We start from the raw sequence: 26452 nt of genomic DNA on the forward strand, positions 1-26452 counted from the left end.
AAATTGTAGGGAAATTATGTAATGTTACACGTCCGCTTTGCTATGCTCCCTTTTCTATATAAACTGTTGTATTCTTTTTGTCGGGGGGATTCTCTCTGAAATTTGAGAGCCTCCGGCCGTGTTTAAAGTATATTCGAAGGCATTGTCTGGAGTCTGTTTAGTTATTGCTGCACGGCAGGTAGTTGAACACTAGAGACCTTATTCCCAAGTGATAGTGTTCAAAAAGTGAGAGACTCTTAGGCGGGGTTAGATTGCGGTCAGCTAACTATAAATCTTTGGCATTTTATGCGGTCAGACTCTTCACCTGTGTTTAATTTTTTGAAAGTGTCGACTGTAGACGCTTAGGTGTCGACTGAGGATGCCCCAGGTAAACTTAAGTCAGGTGCATAGGGGAAAAATCTACCACAAGACCAAAAGGAAACCAAGACAATGGTGGGAATAGGAAGAAAGGACAAAAAAGGAAAAAAAGTGAAGACCTTGGTGAAGAAAGTGGATGTGGCAGCAGAAAGAGAGGAGGAACAGAACAAGAAAATGGAGGTTCTGCAAGTTATTGGTTAAAAGCTATTTCTCAGATTTAGAATAAGCATAGAGCATAATGTAAAGAACTATGTATTTATCATGGTGAGTGTAGCAATGTTCGTGGGACGGAAGGAAGAAGACAGAGTCGGCGTACTGATCGTGTTTTTTTAAATTATTTCTCTCAGATCAAAATCAACATAAAACGTGTGCACACTGCACTGCAGGTAACTAACACAATAGAATATTATTTCCAGCTTACTGGAAACTACTAGTACTGTTTGCTTATTTTTAGATAGCAAGCAACTTGTACTCTGAGAAAGTGAAAGTGAGAGAGAGAGAGAGAGCAGCATTCACAAACACAGTGCTCTATTGACAAAAAACAAAACAAAAATGTAGTCATGTAAATTGTTTGCCATGTACATTTCTCATGCTCCACATGTTATTTTCTCTCTGTGTTACCAAATAGGTTTATTTTTAAAAATACTACTGCGTTCATTTCAAATAAGTTGTTGGAATATTCAGGGTCTTCATTTTTCAATTCAACATTTGGTTCTAAAAGCACAGACCCAGAATTTCTGAAAAATAGTGTCCTTAGTTAAATTGAGTAGGCTACAGTCCATCGTGGACGAGACTCGGGAGGAATTCTGGCGTGGTACAGGGAGGATCTGGCCAAACACATTTCTATAATTACATTTGGAAATACATTCCGCCTTCTTGTTTCCCGTTACCACGCCCCCTTGTTTAGTTCTTGTCTAGTCCTCATTTTTTACTTCAGACAAGTTCCAGTCTTTTGCTCCAGTTCTCTAAGCCTTTTTGTTTCTCTCTAGATTTGTAGTTCTTATTTTTCTCTCTAGTTTCCTGCAAGTTTGCAGTTTGATTCTTTTGTTTTTAGATCCTGTCATTTTTTGTAGAATTTATTTATTTTGCTTTTCTCTTGTTTGCAAGTTAAGGTTTATGTTTTGGAGTTCATATTTGTTTATTTTGTTTTCTTTTCAGATTCCAGTTATATAGTTAGTTTTTTTTTCCCCAGTTATAATTTTCCCAGTTTTTATTTGCTCTGGTTTGTTTATCTCTTGTTGTCGTCTTGCCTTGTGTTGGTTCCTGCCCTGCATCCCATTCCACCCTGGTCCCTGACACTCCTGGCCAGGCAGCTTGTCTGGTGCTACATCAAGTCTCATCACACACTGTCAAGCCTCTGGTTCCCTGAGCCGCTGCCTTGTCTCCATCATTGTTCAGTTCAGTTCATATTTATTAACTTTATATGGTTGCAGCATACAAGCATACACATACGACAAAGTCACAAAGTCACCAAAGTCACTGTAGGTTTAAAAACTTTACAGCTGAGGGGATAAATACATTTTTAAACCGGTTTGTTTTACAAAACGGAGTTCTGTACCGACTGCCAGAAGTGAGGAGATGGAACTCATTATACATAGGGTAGGAATCATCTAACAATATGCTCTGGGCTTTACCCAAAACCTGTCTATGATATATCTGGGCCATAGTCATCTGCTTCCTCCTCATTATTTTATTTCCCTGATTTACAATCCTCTCAATACAATTCTTATCTTTCACATTCAGAGAATTAAACCAGCACAGCAATGAAAAGAATAACAGCTACTCAATATAGGTTCTGTAAAACATACACGTCAATGTTTTATCCAAATTAAATGACCCTAGTTTCCAAAGACAATGCAATCTTTGCTGCCCCCTATTACACAAAGCATCAGTAGTTCGAGAAAAGGTCAATTTGTTATCTAAGACAGTACCCAAATACTTGTACTGTTCAACACTGAATACTCGCTCCATTAATACTTATTTGCTTATCTTGAATAGATTTCCTCCTCGAGCTAAAGTCAATAGTCATCTCCTTAGTTTTCAGAACATTAAGTTTGAAAAAAGCATTCTGACACCAGACAATAAAATCATTGACCACAGGACCATGCATGGAATTCTCCTCACTCAATAGGCTAATAATTACAGAATCAAATTTTATGATATGCCTATTACTAAAACTACTCTTACAATCATTTGTGTACAAGATAAATAATAAAGGAGAGAGGACACATCCTTGAGGTGACCCAGTAGATACCATCCATTCAGAAAAACAGTAATTAACTTTAACTCTCTGTGTTCTCTGCACAAGGAAATCTAAAATCCATCCTACAACATTAAAATCCAACCCAAATTCTTTAATGAGTTTCTCAACTAAAATATGTGGCTGAATGGTGTTGAAAGCAGATGAAAAATCAATAAAAGGTAACTTAACCAGTGTTTTTGGCTCATCTAAATGCTGAAGTACTAAATGTAAGAGAGTTGCTACATCCTCTATACCTCGTTTAGCCCTGTACGCAAATTGAAGAGGATTACTGCTTTAGTCCTCTTGATTTCACACTTCATTTATCTTTTTAGCCTATGCTCTACTGTATTTCCCTCTTTAAAAGCACTATTTCTTTTGGACAGTAGAATCTTTACTGATTTTGTAACCCACGGTTTGCTCTTTGGAAATTCCCTAAACGATTTCACAGGTATTAACATATCCTCACAAAACATCACAACTACAAATCTGTTACTTGATCAATGTCCGAACCAGAGTCCATAAAAACAGTCCAATCTGTACATACCAAACACCCTTTTAAAAGTAACGTTCAGAACAATCTTTGATCTTGATTAACTGTGACTTTTCATGTTTCAGAACAGTTTTATATGTAGTGACAAGTAATACCATATTATGATCGGAAGTTCACAAAGGTGGTTTACCAAATTACTTATAAGCTCCTTTAATCGATCCATAACACAGATCCAGAATTGAATCCTTACGTGTTTGGAAAGTTAAGGATTAAAGTGGCCCAATTATTTCTCCAATGTACAATTATAAAAATCTCCCAGAAACACGGTGTGTCAGGAGATGCAGATTGTAGTTCATGAACAACAAGTTTATCTCCCTTACCGCATTATCCTCATTTGCTCGGGGATGGATGTAAACAACCGTGACAAACAGCCGAGGAAACTCCCGGAGCAAATACTGAGGTCTTAATGCAACAGACAGTAACTCAATGTCTTTCTCTCTCTCCTTAACGGACACAGATTTGCTCCAGTTCTACCAGAAAGACTCAGGAGAATAATACTGTAACAATTAACCATATATTAACAGCCCAGCAAGCAATTATGATATAAAGTTCTTTGGTGTAGGCCCTGTCCGTAGCTCACAATCTGAGAGTACGGACTCTGCATTTCCTGCCTGAAAACGAAGGCAGGGGCACAGGCGACCTCCTGTGAAGCGTCAGCATCTGTGAACTCAGACATGTGTAAGTACCTATCTCGGTGGTGGTGGGGAGGATGGAGGGAAATGGAAGCCTCAGCATCTGTGAACTCAGACATGTGTAAGTAGGCCTACCTATCTTTTATACCACAAGTATTAGAACACGATTGGATAGATGAAAGGTAATGAGTGACGTAACAATTGAGTCTTCCAGGCAGAACTTACAGTATGCTAGAGCTTCATTTCTCTGTAATATACAAACATACCCCAACTCCATGCACTTTACCGGTTACTGTCGTAACCCGGTCCATGCGAATGGGCACTCCGAAATCATCCAGTCGTAGCCTCGAATCTGAATCCCCTTTAGAGAGCCAAGTCTCCGGGAACGCCATCACACAAACGTTCCTGTAATCATGCTGGAATTTCACCATAGCTTGAAGCTAATCCGTATTTATCCATAGAGACTGCACATTCACCAACATAATTGTAGGAAGAGGAATTTTAGAAAGTTCAGTCTCTGAACTGAACACCTCCTTTTTGTCCTCTCTTCTGAATTTTAAATGTTGAATCCTTTTGTCCAGAGCAATTTTATTTTTGCTTGAAAGGCTTACTGACCCCAAAGTTTTGAACGGTAGTGTTTAATGTTACAAAATATTCTATTTCAGATAAATGCTGTTCTTTTGAACTCTCTATTCAAAAGAATTCAGAATCCTGAAATAAAAATGTAAATAGCTGTTTTCAACATTGATAATAATGAGAAATGTTTCTTGAGCATCATATTAGAATGATTTCTGAAGGATCATGTGACACTGAGGACTGGAGTAATGATGCTGAAAATTCAGCTTTGATCACAGGAATAAATTACACTTCAGTATCCTCAAACTCCTCTCCATACCCGTGTGAATCTGACACCTTTAAGGGTTTTTGTGGATTCTGTAATTCAAGCCCTCCCAGCTACAGAAATGAGGCTTCAATAATGAATAACCAGAAGGCTGATCCAGTCTGCGCTACTAACAATTATATCAAAACACATTACACACCAGAACAAAACAGACTGGAAACCTGTAAAATGTATCAGGTCCAGCAGAGATATAGCACAGACAAATGTATCCAAGCCCTCAATTCGGAAGAACTGAAAAATCTAATAAATATATTACTTAATAAGAAATTCTAAACAAGATGGGTGTTGATTTGGCTACAAATGAAATCAATTACATATTTTAAAAAGCAGCACATAAATGGGTTGACTGCAAAACATTAAGGAACTTAGAAAATTATCAAATCTGAAACATAAAGAACCAAACAACACAGACATAAGAACTGAATATGTTCAAAACTAAAACAATACAAAGACACAATTAGAGTGAAAAAGCAACATCATCTGACCAAAAGTTTACAAGAAATAGAACATTCAATAAATCATAAGTTCTGGAATATGTGGAATAAACTGAGCCACAACAAAATCACAAGAGCTACCAATACAAGATGGATTTTGAAAACGTATATATAGGAATCCCACCAAAACAACAATTATAATCCGATTTTTAAAAACAATCTAAAAATAATAATAATAATAAAAAAAACAATTGCACAAAGTACTGACAAACAAAGGCCAAAAATGTAAGAAATCTTGTGGTCCTGACAGAATTCTAGGAGAAATGCTGAAACAGCACACATGAGGTGCAGATGGCTTTGCTCAAATTATTCAACATTGTACTTAGTTAAGGCTGTTTTCCTGACATCTGGAGCCAAGGACTTTTTACCCCAATTCAAAAGAGGGGAAATAAATTGGACCCTAATAATATCCGAGGAATTTGTGTGAGCAGTAATCAAGGGAAGATACTTGGCAGTTTTTTTAAACAATATAATTGTAAACTTCCTTAACGGACACACAGACCTGAGGCTGAGTCAGATTGGCTTCCTTCCAAATCACAGAACTACTGGCCACATTTACACCCTTATCAATATACACGTAAAACAAACCAAAAACTGAAAAATATTTGTATGCTTAGTTAATAATAATAATAATAATAATAATAATAAAAAGCATTTGATTATTTTTGGCACAACGGATTATATTACAAACTTTTACAAAGTGGTATAGGGGGTAAAGTTTATGACATTATAAATCAATGTATACAAACAACAAATGTGCTTTATGAATTGGCAACAAAGATTTCTTCACCCGGAAGAGAGGAGTGTGGCAGGGCTGTAGCCACAAAGTAAATTACAATTCTATCGAACTCTAAAATCAAATTATAGATTAGAATAGATCTTCAGAGAGTCAGAGACACAAAGCAGAGACGGATCCTGACCAAGCGGCTCAGTCAGCACAGTTTAGCCATTGAGACCGGCAGACAGAAAGAGCTGGATACCCAGAGAGCAAAGGGTGTGTTTTCACTGTAGGACAGGAGAGGACAGATTGAGACAGACATGCACTTCCTACTTCACTGTCACAAATACATATCAATCACCACAAACTAAGGTCCATTGCAGATATTTGAAGAAAAGGAAGGCTTTGTGAAACAAGCGAGATGTCAACTTACATTAGACAACTCCACAGACCCCCACTGTTGTATATTCATTATAAAAAGTGTCAATAAGTTATTTCATTCCCTTTTAACGCCATGCCAGCTTCTGTGGCTATATTCATGGTGAGACCCAGGTTTAGTTAATCAAAAATAAAAATAAATTTTTTCCTAAAAACCTTCAAACTAAATTTGGATTTACTTGGTTAAAAACTTTTCTTAAGTATGAACCGAATAAAAAAAGTAACTCAAAGGGGTAGAAGTATTACCATACAGTAAAATAAGTTTAATGAACAGTGAATTCTGATGAGCACTTTGGGGATTTATTTTGTAAAATGTATGTGGGAGTCTTGAGTGTCTCAGAGGTTTATGATTTTAGTAATATACAGCAGTGGCTCAGTGGTTCATGTAGGTTGTCTAAAAACCAGAAGGTTGGTGGTCCTATCTCCGGTTCCACCTGACCATGAGTGAGACACCTAATCCCAGCTGCTCCCGACGAGTTGGCTGGTGCCTTGCATAGCTGATACCGCCGTCAGTGTATGAACGAGAGAATGAATGGGTGAGTGTGAGGCAATATGAAAAGCGCTTTGCTGGCCATGGGTCTCTTAAAGCGTTATATAAAAGCAGTCCATTTAATATAATGCTTGTTTTCGTATCATTTTAAGTCATCTAAAGCCCCAGGGTTGAGAACAACCACATTAAACATTACAAGTTGTCACATTTACAATTACAATTTAAATGGGCTGGTTGAAATAATAAAGACAAGTTCTTATGTCCTTGAATTTAATTATGTAATGAAATTATTTGACATATTGGAGGTCACATCAGCCACATCAGTGACATTCATAAAAAAAAAAAAAAAGAAAAGTTAAAGGGATGGTTCACCCAAAAATGAAAATATCTTATTTTGTGCATCACCAGAACAAGAAAAAAAAAAAAAAAATACAGATTTGGAACAACATGAAAGTGAGTAAATTACAGAATTTCATTTTTGGGTGAACTATCCCTTTAATGAAATCTGAATTAAATATAATTTTACCAAACACACTTTGGAAAAGAACACAATTACTTTTAATTCATTTATTTATTTATTTACAAAGAATACAAAAAATGAAAAATGAATCAAATCTGCTGCAGCATCATGTTCATATTTCGCTCTATATGGTAAAAAAAAATAAAAAAATAATAATAATTCAGTAAAAATCATAAAATACAGAAACACTTAAATGTTAACATATTGGGTAATTATTTACACACCGTAGTATATTTACCCAACCCAATTCCTCCATAAGTCTAAAATTAAAGTAATTTGTGAAAGGTAAAATTTTAACAACAATCTGTGAAATTATAGGGCTGAAAAACTAACCGCTGTATCTTCATTTCCGATGTGACTTCTTAGATGTTGCGGTCTCTCGACCTTGTTTTAAACCCTGTGTAAGAGACAAGAGTTTGAAAGAGATTTTTCTGCTAATAAAAAAAACAACAACCTGGTGCACAAAAAGATGTTTGTGAACAGCAAGAAGAATAACTGTACCAAATAGTATCCTGTGTGATAGCCGCTCATGTACCAGGAAATAAGCATACTGCCCAAAGCCTCGTCATCCTCTAGAGAATCTGGACTCATTGGTGGAGGAGGTGGAATCATCTGGACCAACAATAAAAAATATTTTTTTTTTTAAAAAGCTAATTTGTCCCATGAAAAGCTGTTAATGTTTTTACTAGATCACTTTTCATGAAAGAAAAAGTTAATAGATCTGAAAGGTCTCCAGCTGCTTCTTACCGGGGGACCAGGTGGAATCATGGGAGGCCATCCAGGGAAGAAATGACCAGGACCTTCTGATCGTCTGCCATCCGTCTAGAGAGAGAACCGAGTCTTAAGGCCCATTCAAACCAAGGACCATAATTGCGATGCTAATTAGAACTATAAAGTTTTAATAATCATTCTAATTCTATATGAGCATAGGGAAGTCCACACTGCAACGATAACAACACAGAGGAATGATATCTTTGAGATCACTTTAGTTTCAGAATTATTTTTTTCCCAGCTGATGAATGACAAAAACATTGACAGCCAATCAGAATCAACCCGACTTTAAAGAGCTTGAGTATTTAAAGTGGCAGACGACAACTGCAGTGCATAATTATGACAGAATGTTACTGTGCGTTGGTGTGGATGCTAATATTGTTTTTTATATAGTCTTGGTGTGAATGGATCTTTAATCTTTTGTGTGCTACTTATCTGGAAAGCTGAGAAGCCCATTGCAATGCTGAATATAACAAGGATCTAATATTATAACAAGGAAAGATTTCAGTCACAGACTGTTTACTTATGATTTACCCATATGATTTACTTTAATTCTGTGAAAATTAATAATATTTATATAATAATTATTTATATGATAATATAATATAATTTTTTATACGATTTATTTTTTACTCTGCCAGATTATGATTGGCTGCTTCTCCCTACCACACCAGAAATAGAGAAACAATATCACACACAGGCATTTTTTTAAGTTCTTAAATTTCACTTATTTGGTTGGCGAAATGTGATTGAAATTTTACAGCACAATTTTTGCAGCTATCTCAAATAATTGCAATTAGATCAAATGATCAGATGATTGATTAATTCACAGCATGACTTGTGTGGTTTAACTCCAGCCTGCGTCACAATTTTTTTCTGGCCAGAGGAGAACTGGCCATCTGACTGAGCCTGGTTTATCGCAAAGTTTTTTTTTTACCATTTCTGCACTGCACAATGCACTGACTATTAATTTGAGCAGGACGATGACATAACTTTTTTATCCAGAGCTGCTATATAGATGAATTGAATCATTTCCATAATTGATTAACTTTCCAGTTATTGAACCAAACTGAATCAACACTGATCTGAAATCAACTAAATACATACTTTTTACTATTGTCTTCTTAGAGCTGCTCTACAGCCGAACTCGATTCTGTTTGCATCACTGAATAATTCTTTTCCCGTTTATCACTGTAAAGATGCTATAAAACAATCTATATTGTACAAAGCGCTATATAAATAAATGTGACTTGACTAATCAATAATCACAACGACAGACCTATTTTTAACATTCACCTTTTGGAAGTGAGGTCCAGGTGGGAAACCAGGAATCCACGATGGAGGACCCATGGGAGATCTGCCTTTAGATTTGTGCTTCCCATGACCGGACTGCTGTGGGGTAAAAGATCGATCACTCTCCTCTGTCGAAGACTCAGCCTCCTTGGCCTGCATTTATGCAAGAATAGAATATTAAACACCTGCATCATTAATCTCTCAAACGACTACAGTGTCTAACTGATAACAATTTCATACTCCACATCCATCTGCAGTTTTCTGAGTTTCTTCATCCAAATCTGATGGCTCTGTCAGAAGATCACTGAGGTTCTGCTCCTCCTCATTACCATAATCAGTATAGAAGACCACACAGGTGCCCTTCTCCTGGTCGATTGAGGAAATCGTAGCAGTGTACAAGTTCCCATCTTCAGACCAGAAAGAATAACAGGAGTCCCCAACCTGCCACTGTGTAACACATTTCAGTTCACCTGTATTATTTGGAACTCCAAATCAACTCAAGTACTGACACTGCTCGAGATTACCTCTTTATCAGGTGCTGCGTTACATCTTTTTCTGCTTTTGCTCTTTTTGTTGTTTTTCCGCTTCTTTCCAGGGTTATCTTTTTTGTGAGGTGTCACACTGTCCTCTCCTTTCAATGCATCCTTGTGAGTTGAGGAGGAACGGGTGCAAAACAACAGCAGGGTTACTGAAGAAGCAAAGTAAACGGCATTGTATCAACTGCATAGTCGCACCTCTTTTAAGCGTCATTACCTTGAACGACGCAACCGCTTTATCATATGCTTTAATTAAAGCTGTATCGTCCCAGATGTCAGAATCATCACTCTGAAAAAAAGAGAAGAGATCATGAACCACTGAACTCTTCTGGATGCTTTATGTTAACGTTACATGAGTCATTCCACGAAACCGGTACGATTTGAGTCCCTCTGACCTTTTTAAGTGTATTTTACCTATTGAGTCACCAAAATCTATTATTAAAAGCTTTTTGTATAAATTGAAATGTCTCCTTTAATAGAGTTTAAAAATAATGACAAACATTTTATCTTTATATTAGAAATTATCTTGTTTTTTTAGTTTTAGACACCACCTATTTTGGCATGTCCCTCATGGCCTTCTATGAATGAAAGTGTACTTGGAAGTCCATACATGTTGCCATTCCCATGAATATCTATCTGTGCTTTTTTGCTGGTAATGTTTAAAAAAAAAAAATTCATTATTATTCATTAAAATCACATTATTTAGATCCGTACCTCCGTAATTCCTCAACCCCGTTACACACATCATTCTCCCCCCATAAAAATAATGAACAGATCCTTATGTGACATCAACAACAGGAAGTAACATCACAGAAGTCTTCTGACCAACATTGTGTGCAGACACAGGCAAGTTACCAACTACTTTTATAACTATAACTTATTTAGAATTGTGATATTGTGGTTGCCAAGCTCAACGACTCAACCCAGTTACATCAAATAAAGATAGAATTCCATTACTTGTGAAAATGATCTTTGTTATTTCAAAAGCATACATGATTTCTTAATATCATGCATTCCATGTGTTCTCCTGTTATTCACTACATATAGAGCAGTGGCCATTTTTAGCTAAAATTCACAACCCCGTCACACACAACCCCGTTACTTCTTTGCCACGAAGCATGCGCACATGTACAAAAAAAACAAAACACAAACACGCTCACACTCCACACGCTCACACTCCACACACACACACACACACACACACACACACACACACACACACACACACACACACACACACACACACCCCAAAAAAGCACACAAGTTATAGGTTTTATTTTGATAACCTACTCAGTCATTTTATAATGTTCTAATGTATACTCCGTTATTGTTGTTTTTCCTGCAGTCGGGTTAATAAAACTGAGTTGCAATTTATATCGGTTGTTTTTCTTGGTAACATAATAAAATACAGTGCTTATAGAAAATCTTACAGTGAATTTGAGTAAAAAAAACAACTACTCATATGTTAAGCTGTATTTGTCTCTTCAACCCCGTTACCATCTTCAACCCTGTTACCCTAGTCTCAACCCCCTCACACCTACATTTTTATGATTTTTTTTTCTCCTTTATGAAAAAGTAAATTATTGTTTGTTGAACTCAGTCTGAAATGTTCAGAGCAATCATAAGAATACTGATTTTAGTTCAAATTCTGAAGTTATAAGCCCCATCTTGATAAAAAATGTGGTTGCGGTCACAAAAAGTGCCCATTTCAGGCTTTAGTATAGCATAAGTGTAAAAATGAAATGTACATTTTACATTTGCAATTACTGAATTAGTGTGAGGGACATCTGACTAATAGGAAAATGTTGACTTCATTACACATATATTTTATAATTATATTCAGAGAGCTCCCATATTGTCCATAACGGGGTTTAGGACTATAGCTTACCCATATCTTAAAATAATTACCAATAATAAAAAAGTATTTAATGCCTGAGGTGGGAAAATATGTTTTTCTGTAAGTTAAATATGTCATTAAAGTAGTGGGGTGTTCAGAAAAAGTAATACATGTTGGTAAAATATCCAAAAATGTGTACGTCCAAATCGTACCGGTATCGTGGAATGACTCACATCTTTGTTGGACGTTGTTATTCCAACTGATTGTAAGACCAAAACCACAAAGTCAAAGAACGCAAAAACCGCAAACTAGAACTATTGGACTAAATGTGCAGCCAACAAAATGCTAACTAACGAGCTAAAGAATCGGGTATTTTAATACGAATCTAAAATGCATGCAGGTCTAGCTAAAACTTACATCGTAAATTCTCTTTTAAAATTGTTCAATACTCACATGACCCGCCCCACGACAAAATATGACATCTTCCGCACCATTTGCCATGGGTATTTTAAATATAAAACCGTATAGCAAAATATTTCCCAAGTGCAACGTGCGCCACTGATGTATGCCAGCAGTGGATGACGCTCAAATTACGCGACACTAGCGATGAGCAATTCGTGAACGACGATTGATAATGAACCGAGCAGCTGGAGTGAATCGCGGATTTGGTTGGTGGGTTCTGTGCAAAAACACTTTTTACGTGACTAGATTACTTTGTTTATGATCCTTATCACGGCTAAAACGAACTGGGATACTACTATCACAGACAATGCGTTGAACACTAAGTAAAATACGTCATGAAAAAAATAAAACAGCTGAATTTGTTTTTGAACCGGTTCTTTAAAGCAAACTGTTCTCAGGAACCAATTCGCGGAAATGAGTCACATCGGGCTTAACGTTACGTTGCTTGGCAACTCGGATTGCCTCACAGTGAAAACTCCTGCCTCGGACATATACCTGTAAATAACATCTAAAGTTCACAATGATGGATGCTGCTTTAAGTTCATACGGAGCCCAGGTTGTGCTGACTATATCAAGTGATGAGAATCATCCACCGGAGAACATTATCGACGGGTCTGTAGATTGATGGAAGAAAAGCCAGCTAACTTAGCTAATGTTACCACAACACTTTTGATGTAACAGATGCATTTTATTTATTTATATAGAAAAACAGAGACGTTCTGGATTTCAACTGGCATGTTTCCGCAAGAGTTTATCATCCGCTTTCCAGATAACATGAACATTTTCACTGTCTCCATTCACAGCTACAACAGTAAATACACATTATAAACGCACGCATCCTTATCGCTATCTGTCTTTAATATGGTTATAATAACATATTGTAATGTATTCACATTTATATTTCATTTCAGTTAAAAGGCTGAGAATAGAAAAGGGCACATCGGAGGATGCTGATAAATTTGAAACGGTTGCAGACACAGGTAAAGTTAGGTGACAAAATGTTATATATGTTCCTTCCTCGAATCTTTTGAGTTTCGTTCACGCGAATATTGTTTGTTTCAGAGTTTGAGCAAACAGAGAGCAGCCTACAGGCTAATAATATTTCTGTGAGTTAGGCTACATCTCAAAATATTTTAATCTCCAGATACAGTAAGACACTCAAAACAAAGATCTCACGATTTTTTCTCTTTCTTTTCTCTCCAGGTTAATGTATCAAATACAACACATTTGCGGTTTCTCATATTGTCTGGATATGACCATTTTGTCTCTGTACACAAAGTTAGTGTACAATCATGAGATGATCTCCATCTGTTATTTCCTTTTGTAAACTCACATGAAGTAGCTTAGATGTTTTTTTTAATTAATGAAACTGTATATTCTTTTTCAACAAATAAACCATTTCATAATTTATGTTGTTTACAGAGTCTCCTACAGTGTTGTTAAACTATTAAAACTCGTTTTTGTTAATTAAAATAAAGCTGAAATGAAATATATAGCTTAAAAACATAAAAAAGTTGCTTAGCAACTAACTTAAATAAAGTACTAAAATTACTAAAACAAACATTTAAATAAATATAAAACTATGTAGAAATATTTAAACAAAATGAGAAAATCACATACAGGATTTGCTAAAACCTAAACAAAAAATTGAATCAAAATATTAAAAATTAAGCTTTACTAGTATTTAAATAATATTAATACTAAACTACACTGAAAGTGATGTTCACACAGTGCTGTATCGTATGGTGATTTTGATTTCCAGAGAGAATGCTGAATTTAAGTCAACTGAATTAAAAAAAATCTATGATTGATTTAGCAATAGTTTTGTTAAATAACAGTGATGCAATCTACATAAACAATACATTTGACTTTAAACTATTAACAGTATACTAGGGTAAATTTTACACGACATTAAGCTCGTTTCCATTACAGATTTGAGCAAAACTTTTGCCATTTTTTTCTAAATGTTGACAAAAAAGCTATGGCGAAATGACGGCATTTCCGATGTTATGTGACTAAAACTTTACTAAAAATGGAAAAGTTTTTCCTTAGCATTTTTTTTGCGTTAACAGTATTATTTTCAAACACGTGCACTTTGAAACCTGATTTCAAAAGTTTGCGTTTTCAGGCCCCCAAAATGCCATTGTCATGTAAATGAATGGCCACAATAAACAAAAAGTTCAGTTTTTAGTTAAACTATGTAGTGTAAACGGCCCATAAAAGAGATATAGAACAAAGTAATTGTAGAACCAGATAATTGCCAATGCCTGGTTCAGATTACACAATTTTTTTGCATGTTACTATAGTCACTGTGTCAGATTACGCGATTTTTACTCCTAAAATCTTGTTGTGTCATGGAGAAGAAACATGTTAGACTATGTTGCTTCCCGACCAGTCATTGCCGTCTCACACGCACGCACACACTCACTCAAACCCATTCGCTCACACAGTCTCTCACTCTCACTCACTCGTACACATACACATGTCGGCCCATGTTCATGATAAAAACAGAATAGGGCGTTTAATTTTTTTCGGGTCCTCCACGACGGGTTCCAGAGTGAGTGTGTTTGTATGTATGTGTGCGAGTGAATGAATGAGTGAGTGGGTTTGTGTGAGTGAGTGTGCGTGTGTGAGTGCACGTGCACAGGTGCTGGTCATATAAATAGAATATCATCAAAAAGTTGATTTATTTCAGTAATTCCATTCAAAAAGTGAAATTTGGATATTATATTCATTCATTACACACAGACTGATATATTTCAAGTTTTCATTCCTTTAAATTTTGATGATTATAACTGACAACTAATGAAAACCTCAAAATCAGTATCTCAGAAAATTAGAATATTGTGAAAAAGTTTAAAATATTGAAGACACCTGGTGCCACACTCCAATCAGCTAATTAACTCAAAACACCTGCAAAGGCCTTTAAATGGTCTCTCAGTCTAGTTCTGTAGGCTACACAATCATGGGGAAGACTGCTGACTTGACAGCTGCCCAAAAGACGACCATTGATATCTTGCACAAGGAGGGCAAGACACAAAAGGTCATTGCTAAAGAGGCTGGCTGTTCACAGAGCCCTGTGTCCAAGCACATTAATAGAGAGGCGAAGGGAAGGAAAATATGTGGTCGAAAAAAGTGTACAAGCAATAGGGATAACCGCACCCTGGAGAGGATTGTGAAACAAAACCCTGCTGGTGTCAGTCCACTGTGTTTTCTGAGGTCCAAGGTCAACGCAGCCGTCTACCAAGAAGTTTTAGAGCACTTCATGCTTTCTGCTGCTGACCAACTTTATGGAGATGAAGATTTCCTTTACCAACAGGACTTGGCACCTGCACACAGTGCCAAAGCTACCAGTACCTGGTTTAAGGACCATGGTATCCCTGACCTTAATTGGCCAGCAAACTCGCCTGACCTTAACCCTATGGAATATCTATGGGGTATTGTGGAGAGGAAGATGCGATACGCCAGACCCAACAATGTAGAAGAGCTGAAGGCCACTGTCAGAGCAACCTGGGCTCTCATAACACCTGAGCAGTGCCACAGACTGATCGACTCCATGCCACGCTGCATTGCTGGAGTAATTCAGGCAAAAGGAGCCCCAACTAAGTATTGAGTGCTGTACATGCTCATACTTTTCAGTTGGCCAGCATTTCTAAAAATCCTATTTCTGTATTGGTCTTAAGTAATATTCAAATTTTCGGAGATACTGAATTTGGGATCTTCATTAGTTGTCAGTTTTAATCATCACAATTAAATGAAACAAACATTTGAAATATATCAGTCTGTGTGTAATGAATGAATATACATATCCAAGTTTCACTTTTTGATGATATTCTAATTATACGACCAGCACCTGTATGTGTGCGTGTTAGACGGCAATGACTGGTTGGGAAGCAACGTGTAGTTTGACATGTTTCTTGTCCACGACATGACAAGATTTTAGGAGTCAAAATCGTGTAATCTGAACCAGGCATTAATGCCTCAACCTTACAAAAACCATACAGAACATAGGCAATACTTTTCTGTTCTTACACCAGCCAGTATTATGTAATGTACTTTCCTACATATCAAGAGTACAAAACAACAAGAAAATCTTAGAGCATATGAGACACAACACTCAATGGTCGGCTTTACACATTTTACTGTTGTCAAACATACAAAGACAAAACAACTTTATAAAGTTAGTGTGTACTGCCCAGAAGACAGAGGAAATTTATTTAATTCTAAATGTCTAATCTTTACAAAACCAGATTTACATTCTGAAGACACCAAAGCGAGTTTTCTGTGTGGGGGCATTGAGAGCAGCACTCAGACTCAAGCCTAGGACAAGGCGAGTGTCGGCGGGGTCAATGATTCCATCATCCCACAGTCTAGATAGATAGAGGAAGTGTAACAAAAGTTAAAAATAGACATAGCACAGGGACAGTAGAAAAAAATTAAATAAATATATATATACATATATATATTATTATGCCTTTGTTGTCTGGCAATAATACACACTCTACCATTACAGTTTTGGGACCATTTTTTTTTTTTAGTTTTTTGAAAGAAATAGATACTTTTATTCAACAATGATACATTAAATTGCTTAAAGGTGACAAAAAAAGAAAATAAAAAAATATGCGTTAACTTTATGTAAAATATTGGTGAGCATAAAAGACTAATTTCAAAAACATCAACTTTTTAACGGTATAATCTATTACACAGTTAAGGCAAAAATCAAAGGTGACAAAGATGTGATCCATACGAATCACACAAATTACCTATTTTGGATTCAAAACGCAGAATTTCGCAGAAAGATGACAAGTTTGCATCCCTGGCAATTCAAACATGCATATCTACATGTCTATCTAGTTACCTGGCACTGGAATAATATGGGTTTCCCTCCTCCTCAAAGCGTTTGATAATTGGCTCTTTCATTGCAGCTTCCTGCTCTGGGGTAAACTGGAAGATAAACAAATATTATTTACTTGAAATACATAATCTATATGCTTTTCTCAGTAACAAACTTTTTTTAGAACTCTCAGAAAAAAATAAACTGTAAGATAAAGAAAACAAGCCCTGGATGTATTAAGATTGATAAAAGATGAAGTTAAGTAAATTTCCTCTGTTTGTTTCTTACCTCTTTTCCTTCCCTGGCTTTTTGATCCTTAGTTATGGTTGCCAGCACAGTGGCTGCCTGCTCTCCTCCCATCACAGAGATGCGTGAATTAGGCCACAAGTACAGGAACCTGGGGCTGCAAGGTGCACATAGGGTCAACTCTAACAAATGAGATGTTCAACTACATTCTGATGTCAACTGGATACCTTGAACATGTTTTTAGTGCTATACCTTTGAGCAGGGAAGTGTAGGAAATAATGTTAGCTATTAATAACGCTTACCTATAGGCTCTGCCACACATGCCATAGTTTCCCGCACCATACGATCCTCCGATGATGACGGTAATCTTAGGCACATTGGCACAGGCTACAGCGGTCACCATTTTAGCTCCATCTTTAGCAATACCTCCAGCTTCATACTCCCTGCCAACCATGAAGCCTGATAAAAAGAGTAACAGAGTACATTATGAGTGTATGGCAGTAGCAATTTCACTAGGCATACATATTATATGTTATAGGGACACACTGAATGTTCAGCAACCGAAATTATTCGGCCGAAAATAGCACAAAAAAGCACTTTAGATGTTCGACCGAATAAGTGAAAAGACCGAATAAATTTTTTACAAAAAATTGCATTTTTGATGACGCTTTATGAATGTAGCAAACATGTCGTCAGTGTGGAAGCATTTTAAAGTGTCAGAGAAAGACGCAAAAATTGCCATTTGCAGACACTGTTCTGCTGTATTGTCTAGAATTCAAGTCAGCGCGGGGATCAAGTTAGACGTTAGATGTCAAAGAAACGCGTGTGTATTTAACGAAATACTGAACTTTTCTTCAAAAAGAGTTTATCAAGTTATTATGCACAGCAAGTTGTGAAAATGTCGATCATGTGTAGTATCTTACATAAATACAGTCGGTTATGGCTTAATCTCTCTGTGAAAAACGGATATGTGTTAGTATACTGTATTACTGGTAGATCCAAGCATTTGGTCTTAAAGTGACAGTAGCCTTAAATGCCTGCCTGTGTCATTAATCTTAAAGGGATAGTTTACCCAAAAAATTCTGTCCGTATTTACTCACCCTTATGTTGTTCCAACCCCGTAAGACCTTTTTTCATCTTCGGAACACGAATTAAGATATTTTTGATGAAATCTGAGAGCTGGATCACTCCTCAATACTAGTCCATAGGCTTCTTCAGGGATTGAAACTTGCTGGCCTCGAAAAGTTATTAAAGACTGTAAGCAGCCAAGTCCTTTACTTAAAGCAGCTGAGGGCTGCTGGATGGTGCTTGTTAATGGATGTGCACACTCGGGTTGTTATTTAATGCAATGTCCACACACAAGTTACTATGCTTACATAGTAGATTTATTTTACCGTGACTGGTCTTCATTTATAGTAAGCAAGAGTCCAACAAACAGTCAATAAATCCACAGTTCCAAGTTCTTCACCAGTACAGATTTCCTACTGCACAGCATGGTATAGAATAACTTAGCATGGCATAGCGTAGCGGTCAAAAAACTGTGTGCACCTTCCCTCCAGCAACACCTATCACCTCTAGGAAGGTTCCTACCTATATTCAGTAACCAATTACCCAAAGAGAGACCCCTACTGGACATACACTTACATAAGGTCTACATAAAGACAAAATGGCTCTTACAAAGACATTATTAAAATAGTCCAAGTGACTAAAGTGGCTCAATATTAAGTTTATCAAGTGACGAGAATACTTTTTGTGTGCAAAAACAAACAAAAATAACGACTTTATTCAGTGCTTGAAGTGGGGCGGTACTCACCGGTACGCAGTACCGGCACTTCTACATTTTACTCTTAAGCGTACCTGCACTTGTTCTTGCGTACCGCTACTTCTCGCATGTAGCCGGTACTCTACCACTGACAGAAGAAGCGTCAGTGTCAAGCCCGTTTCACATATACTCCGTTTGCAGTGCGTATGTGGTGCATATTTTTCCGCACCCGTATTAACAGGTTAGAGCGTTCACACTGCACGCGGATGCGCTCCGGCGATCCGTTCCAGGAGCGGTGTGTAGCCTATACAGCAGGGCAGAGATCGTTTCCACAACGAGTCTATTTCTGCTGTGCTGCACGTGCTGAATTAAAGTTACTACGCATGGTTCGTGGTCAAAATGAACACAGATTGACATGAAAATATAATAATCTTACCATAAATGCATTTAATTAAATAAAATGTATAGTATCTCACCATAAATGTATTTTTGGACTTGCAGACTTGGAGGAGTTCCGTTTTCTCACACACACACACACACACACACACACACACACACACACACATACATACATAGACACACACGCACACACACACGCGCGCGCGCGCACGTACACACACACAAACACGCACACACGACTTGTTTAAATACATTTATGTTGTTAATAAAAAACAAATTGTTGTTGTACCAGCAATATCTCCAAGTTATGTTTTTCACAGTAGAAATATTTAATGATTTGCCAGTGCAAGAGAGTACCGGCACCTTTTTCCCCCCACTTCAAGCACTGACTTTATTTCAACTATTCATTTCCTTCTCTTTGGGCCTCTAGTCAGTTAAACTAGTGTAATTGCGTAGAGCTACGTCACACGTAGGCTCACTATTGGCGGACGCTGGTCATGTGGGCGATGCGTGTGACGTACAATAACAGATCATACGCTGTTAAACTAGTAACCTTACCCGAGGCCCAGAGAGAAGGAAATGAATATTTGAAATAAAGTCGTTCTTTTTGTTTTTTTTGCGCACAAAAAGTGTTCTCGTCGTTTGATAAACTTAAGATTAAGCCACTGTAGACACTTGGACTATTTTAACGATGTCTTTAATAACTTTTCGAGGCCGGCAAGTTTAATCCCTGGAGAAGCCTATGGACTAGTATGGAGGAGTGATCCAGCTCTCAGATTTCATCAAAAATATCTTAATTCGTGTTCCGAAGATGAACGAAGGTCTTACGGGGTTGGAACAACATGAGGGTGAGTAAATACTGACAACATTTTTGGGTGAACTATCCCTTTAATCAAGCAACAAAAGATGTTAAATAAATGTGTTAAATTGTAAATTTTCAATGTTAAATAAATATTTTTAAATAGTAGTTTAGTAATTATTTTTCTTTGAAAAGCAAGAGAAAATAGTAAAAAAAAAAAATCACATTTTGACTATTTAATTTATGCAATGGTGAAAATGTAAAAAATTGGTTTAGATTCAAAAGAATTTTCATTTCGTTGCATCCCTAATATGTTTCTATGCTGACTCGTTCAGAATCAGAGAACTGTTTTGTAACATTAGATGTATATTCAGAAGAAGTATGCATACAACTGACCTGTAATATTTTGAAGAAAGAGGAGTGGAATGTTTCTCTGACAGCAAAGCTCAATGAAATGAGTTGCCTATTAAACAAACAAAAAAATATTTCTGAAAACATGTTTCCAGAAATTTCTAGTAATCATTTCGAAATATATAGTCTATGCACTTTCATTGTATGGAAAATAGAGCAACCTGGAAGATGCTGCTACTTGGGCTTCCACAGAAAAAAAACATGCATGATTCAAGAGGCTAAGTAAAGTATAAATGTTCATTTTATGTAAACTTTTCAACTATAGATTTTTTCTCAATTTCCATACACAGTGCACTGCACCAGAAGTTGCGTTGGCCATTGAGGTTAAAAGCGAAGGTGATCGTGCACAGAGTCTATAGTGCAAAAGACATTATTCTCTTAACCTTTACGCATGAAAAGTCAGAACAATGATCAGGAGATGCACACCTTCTTTGCAGATTCTGAGAACAGCACACCGTTATTGCCAATAATTCCCACAGGGTAGCCAAATATCCGTGCAAAACCTAAAAAGCAAATGAAGAAATCCAGTACCAAAGGAAGTAAGAAATCAATGCCGAAATTCAAAAACAAAGATGATTAAAGAAAAAACATCCACCTGTTATGAGTGTGTCTCCATAGAATGCCTTGAATTCATCAAATTTACTGCCATCAACAATACGAGCGATAACCTGAAATTCATAATTGCCTTTAAGTTTTATCTATTGAGGCAACATTTTAATAGGGTTGTATTCCAGTGATAAAGTGACCAATACCTCTCGAATATCAAAGTTGCGTTTGAGGTTGTCCCCCACAATACCATATAGCTCATCGGCAGGAAACAGAGGAGCCTCAGGAGGTTCCACAGTAACCTTATGAATGAGGCAAGTTCAAGAAGATCAGCATCAAGTCATAAAAAAATCAGACATATGGAACATCTATCAGGAGTGCAATTGTGTCCTCACATCAAGATTCTTCTTGTAGTTCAAGCTCCGTATGGCTTTTCGAGCAAGATGAAGGGCATGATTATCATCCAGGGCATAATGATCAGTTACACCTGACTTTCTGCAGAGACACAAATGTTGAAAAACCCATAAGGCTAATAAGCAAGCTCAAAACAAGCGTTTATGTGAAAATACAAGTGTTTCTCTAACCTGCAGTGAAGGTCTGCACCTCCCAGGTCTTCAGCAGACACCTCTTCACCTGTAGCAGCTTTTACCTTTTAAATACACAAATGGACTTTTACCGTTGCTAAACATTAGCAGCTAGTCATATTGCACTCCTTGGGACATAAACACATACCAGTGGCGGTCCACCCAGAAAAATGGTCCCTTGTTTGCGCACTATGATGCTCTCATCAGCCATCGCAGGCACATAGGCGCCACCTGCAGTACAGGAGCCCATCACAACAGCAATCTGAAAGATAACAGGTAAAACTGATGTATCACGATGCATCAGCTCCCATTGTTAGACGTATGAAAGCAGCAAACTGCCATATGACATGCCAGTTACCAAACAACATTTTATATTCGCTTATGGTTATATATAAACAAATGGCTTATAAGTACTGTATCAATGGTTCTCAGCCTTTTTGTTTCAAAAGCGTCACATTGTTATATATACACAATTAAGCAAAAGGAAACTTTTTTTCTGCAATTATGACAACACTGTTTTTTAAAAACTTCTTTATTAAAGAATCATGAAACACTAAGCCAAATTTTGTAACAGTTATGCGTGTTGAACATCATAGAAGTCAATGCTACAATCCGTTAGTTTTGATTATAAGAGAAAACTAGTTATTTTTTAAACCTTTTTGCACTATTTTCAATAGTCTTCATGTACATTGTCATTGGTGTCTCAATTATTCATGAGACTGCATGTCCTTATTCTATGAGAAGACGCCTTGCTTAATTATTCAAGACATGCATTTCAAACAGTGAGATGCATGCATAGAGTAAGTGAGAAATGCATTAATGGATCAAAAACAAGTGTTTGTTTTCGCTTTGCAAGAGTTTCTGGGTAAGTTCTCTTCAATAGATCCTGAATCTTTGAATAAACGTGATTCATCCACAGTGTTGAGTGTAACCCATCTTTACGGCCCTTTAACCAATCAAATATATATATATATATATATATATAGACTAATATGTAAATAGAAATTTCACATAAAAAAGACCTGTGCAGTTCCCTCCGAGGAAAGGCGGGCCTGGTTGAAGAAGATGCGTCCAAAGTGATCTCTGTCTGGGAACACATCGGCCTGTCTGGGTAAATTGGCTCCTCCAGAGTCCACTATAGAAAAACAGATCAGAGTACTCAGAGTATCTCAACACTTAACAAAAAAAATGAAAGCATTCATAGAAAAATGTTGTTCTGTACAGAATTTGAAACCTCTGAAAGAACTCACCCAGGTATATGCATGGTAGATGGTTTTGCTGTGCAATCTCTTGGGCACGCAGGTGCTTCTTCACAGTAACAGGATAATAGGTTCCACCTTTGACAGTAGCATCATTCGCAACTATAATACACTCCACCCTGTGAGGTACACAGGCAGGATGTATAAACCATTAACACTTGCATAGCATTATCAATGCATGCATACTAGCCCCTTTCCCACATGCAGTCTTTAATGGTAAATTACCATTTAGAGATCATGTATGATAACAGGACCTTTTTAAAAATACAAATAAATTTGTTCTAGCAATTTTCTGCAATGAGAAGCTGTAACATTACCAGTAAATTCCAAGTATGATGGTGTGTTTGAACAAAGAATAGGATTACTAGTATGAGCACATCTATGTAAACATGCGCTAGACGGGCATCTGACCGCTGCGCTGCATATAACACTTAAGACCCTTCATTCTTTTCCATTCATCAGCGCTGTGGCTCTGCAGTTACTATAGTGCTAGTGCTATAGTACTATAGTAGCCTAGTAACTGTTAGTAACTACAGTATTATACATCATGTGTTTTTAAGAGCAAAAACGCATTCTATGTGATCATCCTCCTATGCATGCCACTCAGAAGATGTCAAATTGGACAGAAAGTGAAACTAAAGCGCTTCTCATCCAGGCGGATGAAGAGAACATTGCAGTTTTTAAAGGTAAATTCCCATGATTGACATCACAGAGTTTAACGGTACTTTGGTACTATCTATTGGTAAAAAGATGGAACAAAGTTGTTTGTGTGAACAGCACATTTGTGCATTTGCCAGAAAAGTAAATCTGGTAATTTAATGCTAACTGAATGACTGGCTTTAATGTGTGAAAGGGGCTGTTAATTTAATTGTATGTTCCTCACCCTGAGACTCGACCAATACCAGTGATTATGCCTCCTGCAGGAACTTCCTCCTTTCCATATAACTGATAACCAGCAAACTGGGAAAACTCAAGAAAGGGAGATCTGCAGACAAACAAAAAAACAAGTTCAACATGAAAACAGTCTGAATGGACAACATTGTAAAGATGACTTTTTTTTTTTTTTTTAATAACAGTGAGTTTGTTTTCACCCAGGATCCAACAATCTGTCGATGCGTTCCCGAGGCAGGAGCTTTCCTCTGGATGTATGTAGGTTTCTCGCCTTTTCTCCTCCACCTTTGCAAATGTCAATGTTTTGTAAACATTGGTGCAAGGAAATGTGCTAAAGCTGCCATAAACTACCCCTATGTAATGGCTTCATAGGCTGTGTTTAGTGGTATCAAAGTAAATATTTTCAACTTGCTCACCAAGTTTGATCCTCTCTGCTCTGTCCTTCAACTCCTTCACCAGTACTTGCATTCGCTCATAATTTTCCTACAATGTGAAAGTTTTCTAGTTGGTAAATTACCATATTCAAAGTTTATAATTCATAAGTTTATAAAGTAAATAATCAGAACGTGACTGAAATATTAAGTATGGTTTAATATAGTTTTACCAGACTCATCATCATCAGACAGTTCACAGCGGTGACAAAATAACAATATTTCAGCATACTGTACAGTATATCTTATATGTTTCAAAAGCAGAAACATAACTTATTTAACGTTACATAAGTATAAAGTTTAGTATATAGTAACAAATCTGACCGGTTAGTGCAAGGTGGAAATAAAAGTTTACTCGTCTATTGTATGTGTGTATTATACGAACTATGTCATTGGCGCTTTAAATAAGTGCACAAGGACATGCACAACTGCCGCAACAGATGAATCCCCACTGCCGGCTGGCTGCAGTAACTTGAGTCCGAGGCTTCATACGTGGCCTACCTGAAAAACCGTAGACTGTGAGTCGGGCTGCGAGCCCACTGTTGCAACTTTATCCGCATGATATAGTCTGGAAATGGCAACATTTACACTCCTGCTCCGAATGAGTGAAACCACCGGTCTAGCATAGTGCAGAATCATGATTCATCCTCTAACTGACTGGTCTAAGGACGAACTCAGCAACGTCCTCTGACAGCAAAACGGTTAACGCTGAAAGCTTTGCTCCCTTCCCCTTAGCACAGCCAATGAAAACTGGTGGAAAAGGAACACCCCGTTCCACTGACAAGCACTAACAACAGCTCGCATTCTCCTTTTTCCATTTCCTTTTATTTCTTTTCGAATTCAAACTTTGTGTTAGTCTCAATGGAAGTGTCTTTGTTGATTGTTCCCTGTCTTATGTACATTCTGCAATAATAATAATAATAATAATAAACCGCATACATTCTCATATATAATATATACGATCTGCATTTTCATTTTGACAATTTTTGTATTAAGAATTTACTCGAACATATGTGCTAACAAAGTTAGTGATCTCAATAATTGAGTTAGCCTACTTAATAACTACCATGATTTTAACTAAACATATGATTTTTACAAAACTCGTATTCATCGTGCTAAAATGGTGCACACTCCGTTTTTTCAGCAACTTCCTTGCATGTCTGTAATTTTTTATTTATTTATAGAAATCTGTTCTATTTAAATCTCAACTTCCCCTGCTCCTCGTTTACTGTATTTCCCCGAGTAAGAAAAAACATTTTAAGTTTGAAGAAGTGAATATCAATTTATTAACTTATTCATAAATACTTAACTGATGTAATATTAATTCCAGACTGTGCCACCAATTGCCAATATAATTGACAATTGATGATATTTAATTACACATTCTTGAAAATAAATTCTCACTGGAGAATTGTATTATAATTCACAAAAGTGGTTTTGCTCTCAGAACGAAAACAAAAGTAACAGTTACCATAAAAACAAATATATTTGCATTGAACAAAGCAAGATCTTTAAACTCCAAAGCAGCTGTCAGTAAAAACCACATTGATAAAAAAAAACATGGTGCAATGTTCAGCATTAAATAAACACAAATAAATAAAAGAGCTGACACTAAACCTGCAACACTGCATGTCTCGTCAAAAAAAAAAAAAAGAAAAAAAAAAGGAAAAACTTACAGCAAAGGCCTCATAAGAATTTTTTATAATCTATGTATGTGTTATTCCTTCGTGAAAGTTGAACAATTTTATTAAAAATTACCAACACTTCTCTAACAGGTCTTCAATTAGCAGTGTAACAGTGATGTACATGTTCACTCCAGTGCAATGAACAGGAATAGCAGCAGTGAAAAACGTCTCAAACAAGAATCAGTCCGGATCCACGACTTCAGTGAAGATGTCATCCAGGAAGAACTGGGACACTTGAACAGGATCCTTATCAGCATCCAAATTGGAGATTGGAGGGCTGTTTTGAGAGAACTGCACAATAGATAATGTAATATTATTGAAAACAACTAAAGGAGTAATAACAAAATGATTTGACCATAAATCA

The 26452-nt window shown here is 36.7% G+C and overlaps 4 protein-coding genes across 11 annotated transcripts in view; 1 reads left to right on the top strand and 3 right to left on the bottom strand.

The window, feature by feature from the left end:
* Positions 1-7374: 7374 nt before the first annotated feature.
* Positions 7375-12408, bottom strand: smn1 (survival of motor neuron 1, telomeric). Its single transcript, XM_077231529.1, has 9 exons — positions 12233-12408; positions 10160-10231; positions 9931-10050; positions 9647-9853; positions 9410-9559; positions 8090-8164; positions 7844-7954; positions 7676-7739; positions 7375-7466 (listed from the first exon to the last, which is right to left on the bottom strand). Exons 1-8 carry the CDS (start codon positions 12278-12280, stop codon positions 7686-7688), a joined length of 837 nt encoding a protein of 278 aa, XP_077087644.1. The 5' UTR covers positions 12281-12408; the 3' UTR covers positions 7375-7466; positions 7676-7685.
* A 248-nt stretch (positions 12409-12656) lies between these two features.
* Positions 12657-13650, top strand: hspb11 (heat shock protein, alpha-crystallin-related, b11). The gene is made up of 5 exons (XM_077231530.1): positions 12657-12853; positions 12946-13052; positions 13153-13221; positions 13304-13347; positions 13445-13650. The coding sequence occupies exons 1-5, from the start codon at positions 12762-12764 to the stop codon at positions 13535-13537; spliced, it is 405 nt and encodes a 134-aa protein (XP_077087645.1). The 5' UTR covers positions 12657-12761; the 3' UTR covers positions 13538-13650.
* Positions 13651-16367: 2717 nt separating this feature from the next.
* On the bottom strand, positions 16368-25153 carry mccc2 (methylcrotonyl-CoA carboxylase subunit 2). The gene is made up of 17 exons (XM_077231524.1): positions 24905-25153; positions 24389-24455; positions 24173-24257; positions 23965-24066; positions 23073-23200; positions 22845-22957; positions 21971-22084; positions 21823-21887; positions 21634-21733; positions 21445-21540; positions 21288-21360; positions 21119-21195; positions 20678-20744; positions 17624-17780; positions 17364-17478; positions 17100-17185; positions 16368-16611 (listed from the first exon to the last, which is right to left on the bottom strand). The coding sequence occupies exons 1-17, from the start codon at positions 25040-25042 to the stop codon at positions 16494-16496; spliced, it is 1701 nt and encodes a 566-aa protein (XP_077087639.1). The 5' UTR covers positions 25043-25153; the 3' UTR covers positions 16368-16493.
* A 505-nt stretch (positions 25154-25658) lies between these two features.
* The window catches only part of bdp1 (BDP1 general transcription factor IIIB subunit), a 38340-nt gene continuing 37546 nt past the window's right edge, over positions 25659-26452 (bottom strand). For 7 of the 8 annotated variants that reach the window (XM_077231512.1, XM_077231511.1, XM_077231516.1 and 4 more), the window contains exon 48: positions 26119-26379. In XM_077231512.1, coding sequence (XP_077087627.1) covers positions 26269-26379 — 111 coding nt within the window. In that variant the 3' untranslated portion in view covers positions 26119-26268. Of the gene's footprint in view, positions 26380-26452 lie in introns of all 8 variants that reach the window. The other variant, XM_077231510.1, reaches the window with a different exon arrangement.

The sequence above is a fragment of the Siphateles boraxobius genome, unplaced genomic scaffold (genome assembly GCF_051911475.1).
Source record: "Siphateles boraxobius isolate OS27281-9 unplaced genomic scaffold, OSU_SipBor_1 16, whole genome shotgun sequence".
NCBI classification, from domain to species: Eukaryota; Metazoa; Chordata; class Actinopteri; order Cypriniformes; family Leuciscidae; genus Siphateles; species Siphateles boraxobius.

Bases quoted from the DNA above. Each gene is read 5' to 3' on its own strand.
- smn1 (XM_077231529.1), bottom strand. From the start codon at position 12,280: ATGGCAAATGGTGCGGAAGATGTCATATTTTGTCGTGGGGCGGGTCAT. The intron at 10,051-10,159 runs GTAATGACGCTT...TCAACTCACAAG, and splicing joins AAGCGGTTGCGTCGTTCAAG to GATGCATTGAAAGGAGAGGA. The intron at 9,854-9,930 runs GTAATCTCGAGC...TGTGTTACACAG, and splicing joins ACGCAGCACCTGATAAAGAG to TGGCAGGTTGGGGACTCCTG.
- hspb11 (XM_077231530.1), top strand. From the start codon at position 12,762: ATGATGGATGCTGCTTTAAGTTCATACGGAGCCCAGGTTGTGCTGACT. The intron at 13,222-13,303 runs GTAAAGTTAGGT...TGTTTGTTTCAG, and splicing joins TGAAACGGTTGCAGACACAG to AGTTTGAGCAAACAGAGAGC. The intron at 13,348-13,444 runs GTGAGTTAGGCT...TTTTCTCTCCAG, and splicing joins TACAGGCTAATAATATTTCT to GTTAATGTATCAAATACAAC.
- mccc2 (XM_077231524.1), bottom strand. From the start codon at position 25,042: ATGATTCTGCACTATGCTAGACCGGTGGTTTCACTCATTCGGAGCAGG. The intron at 21,541-21,633 runs GTGAGGACACAA...CTCATTCATAAG, and splicing joins ACTACAAGAAGAATCTTGAT to GTTACTGTGGAACCTCCTGA. The intron at 17,186-17,363 runs GTAAGAAACAAA...TTTATCTTCCAG, and splicing joins AAGCCAGGGAAGGAAAAGAG to TTTACCCCAGAGCAGGAAGC.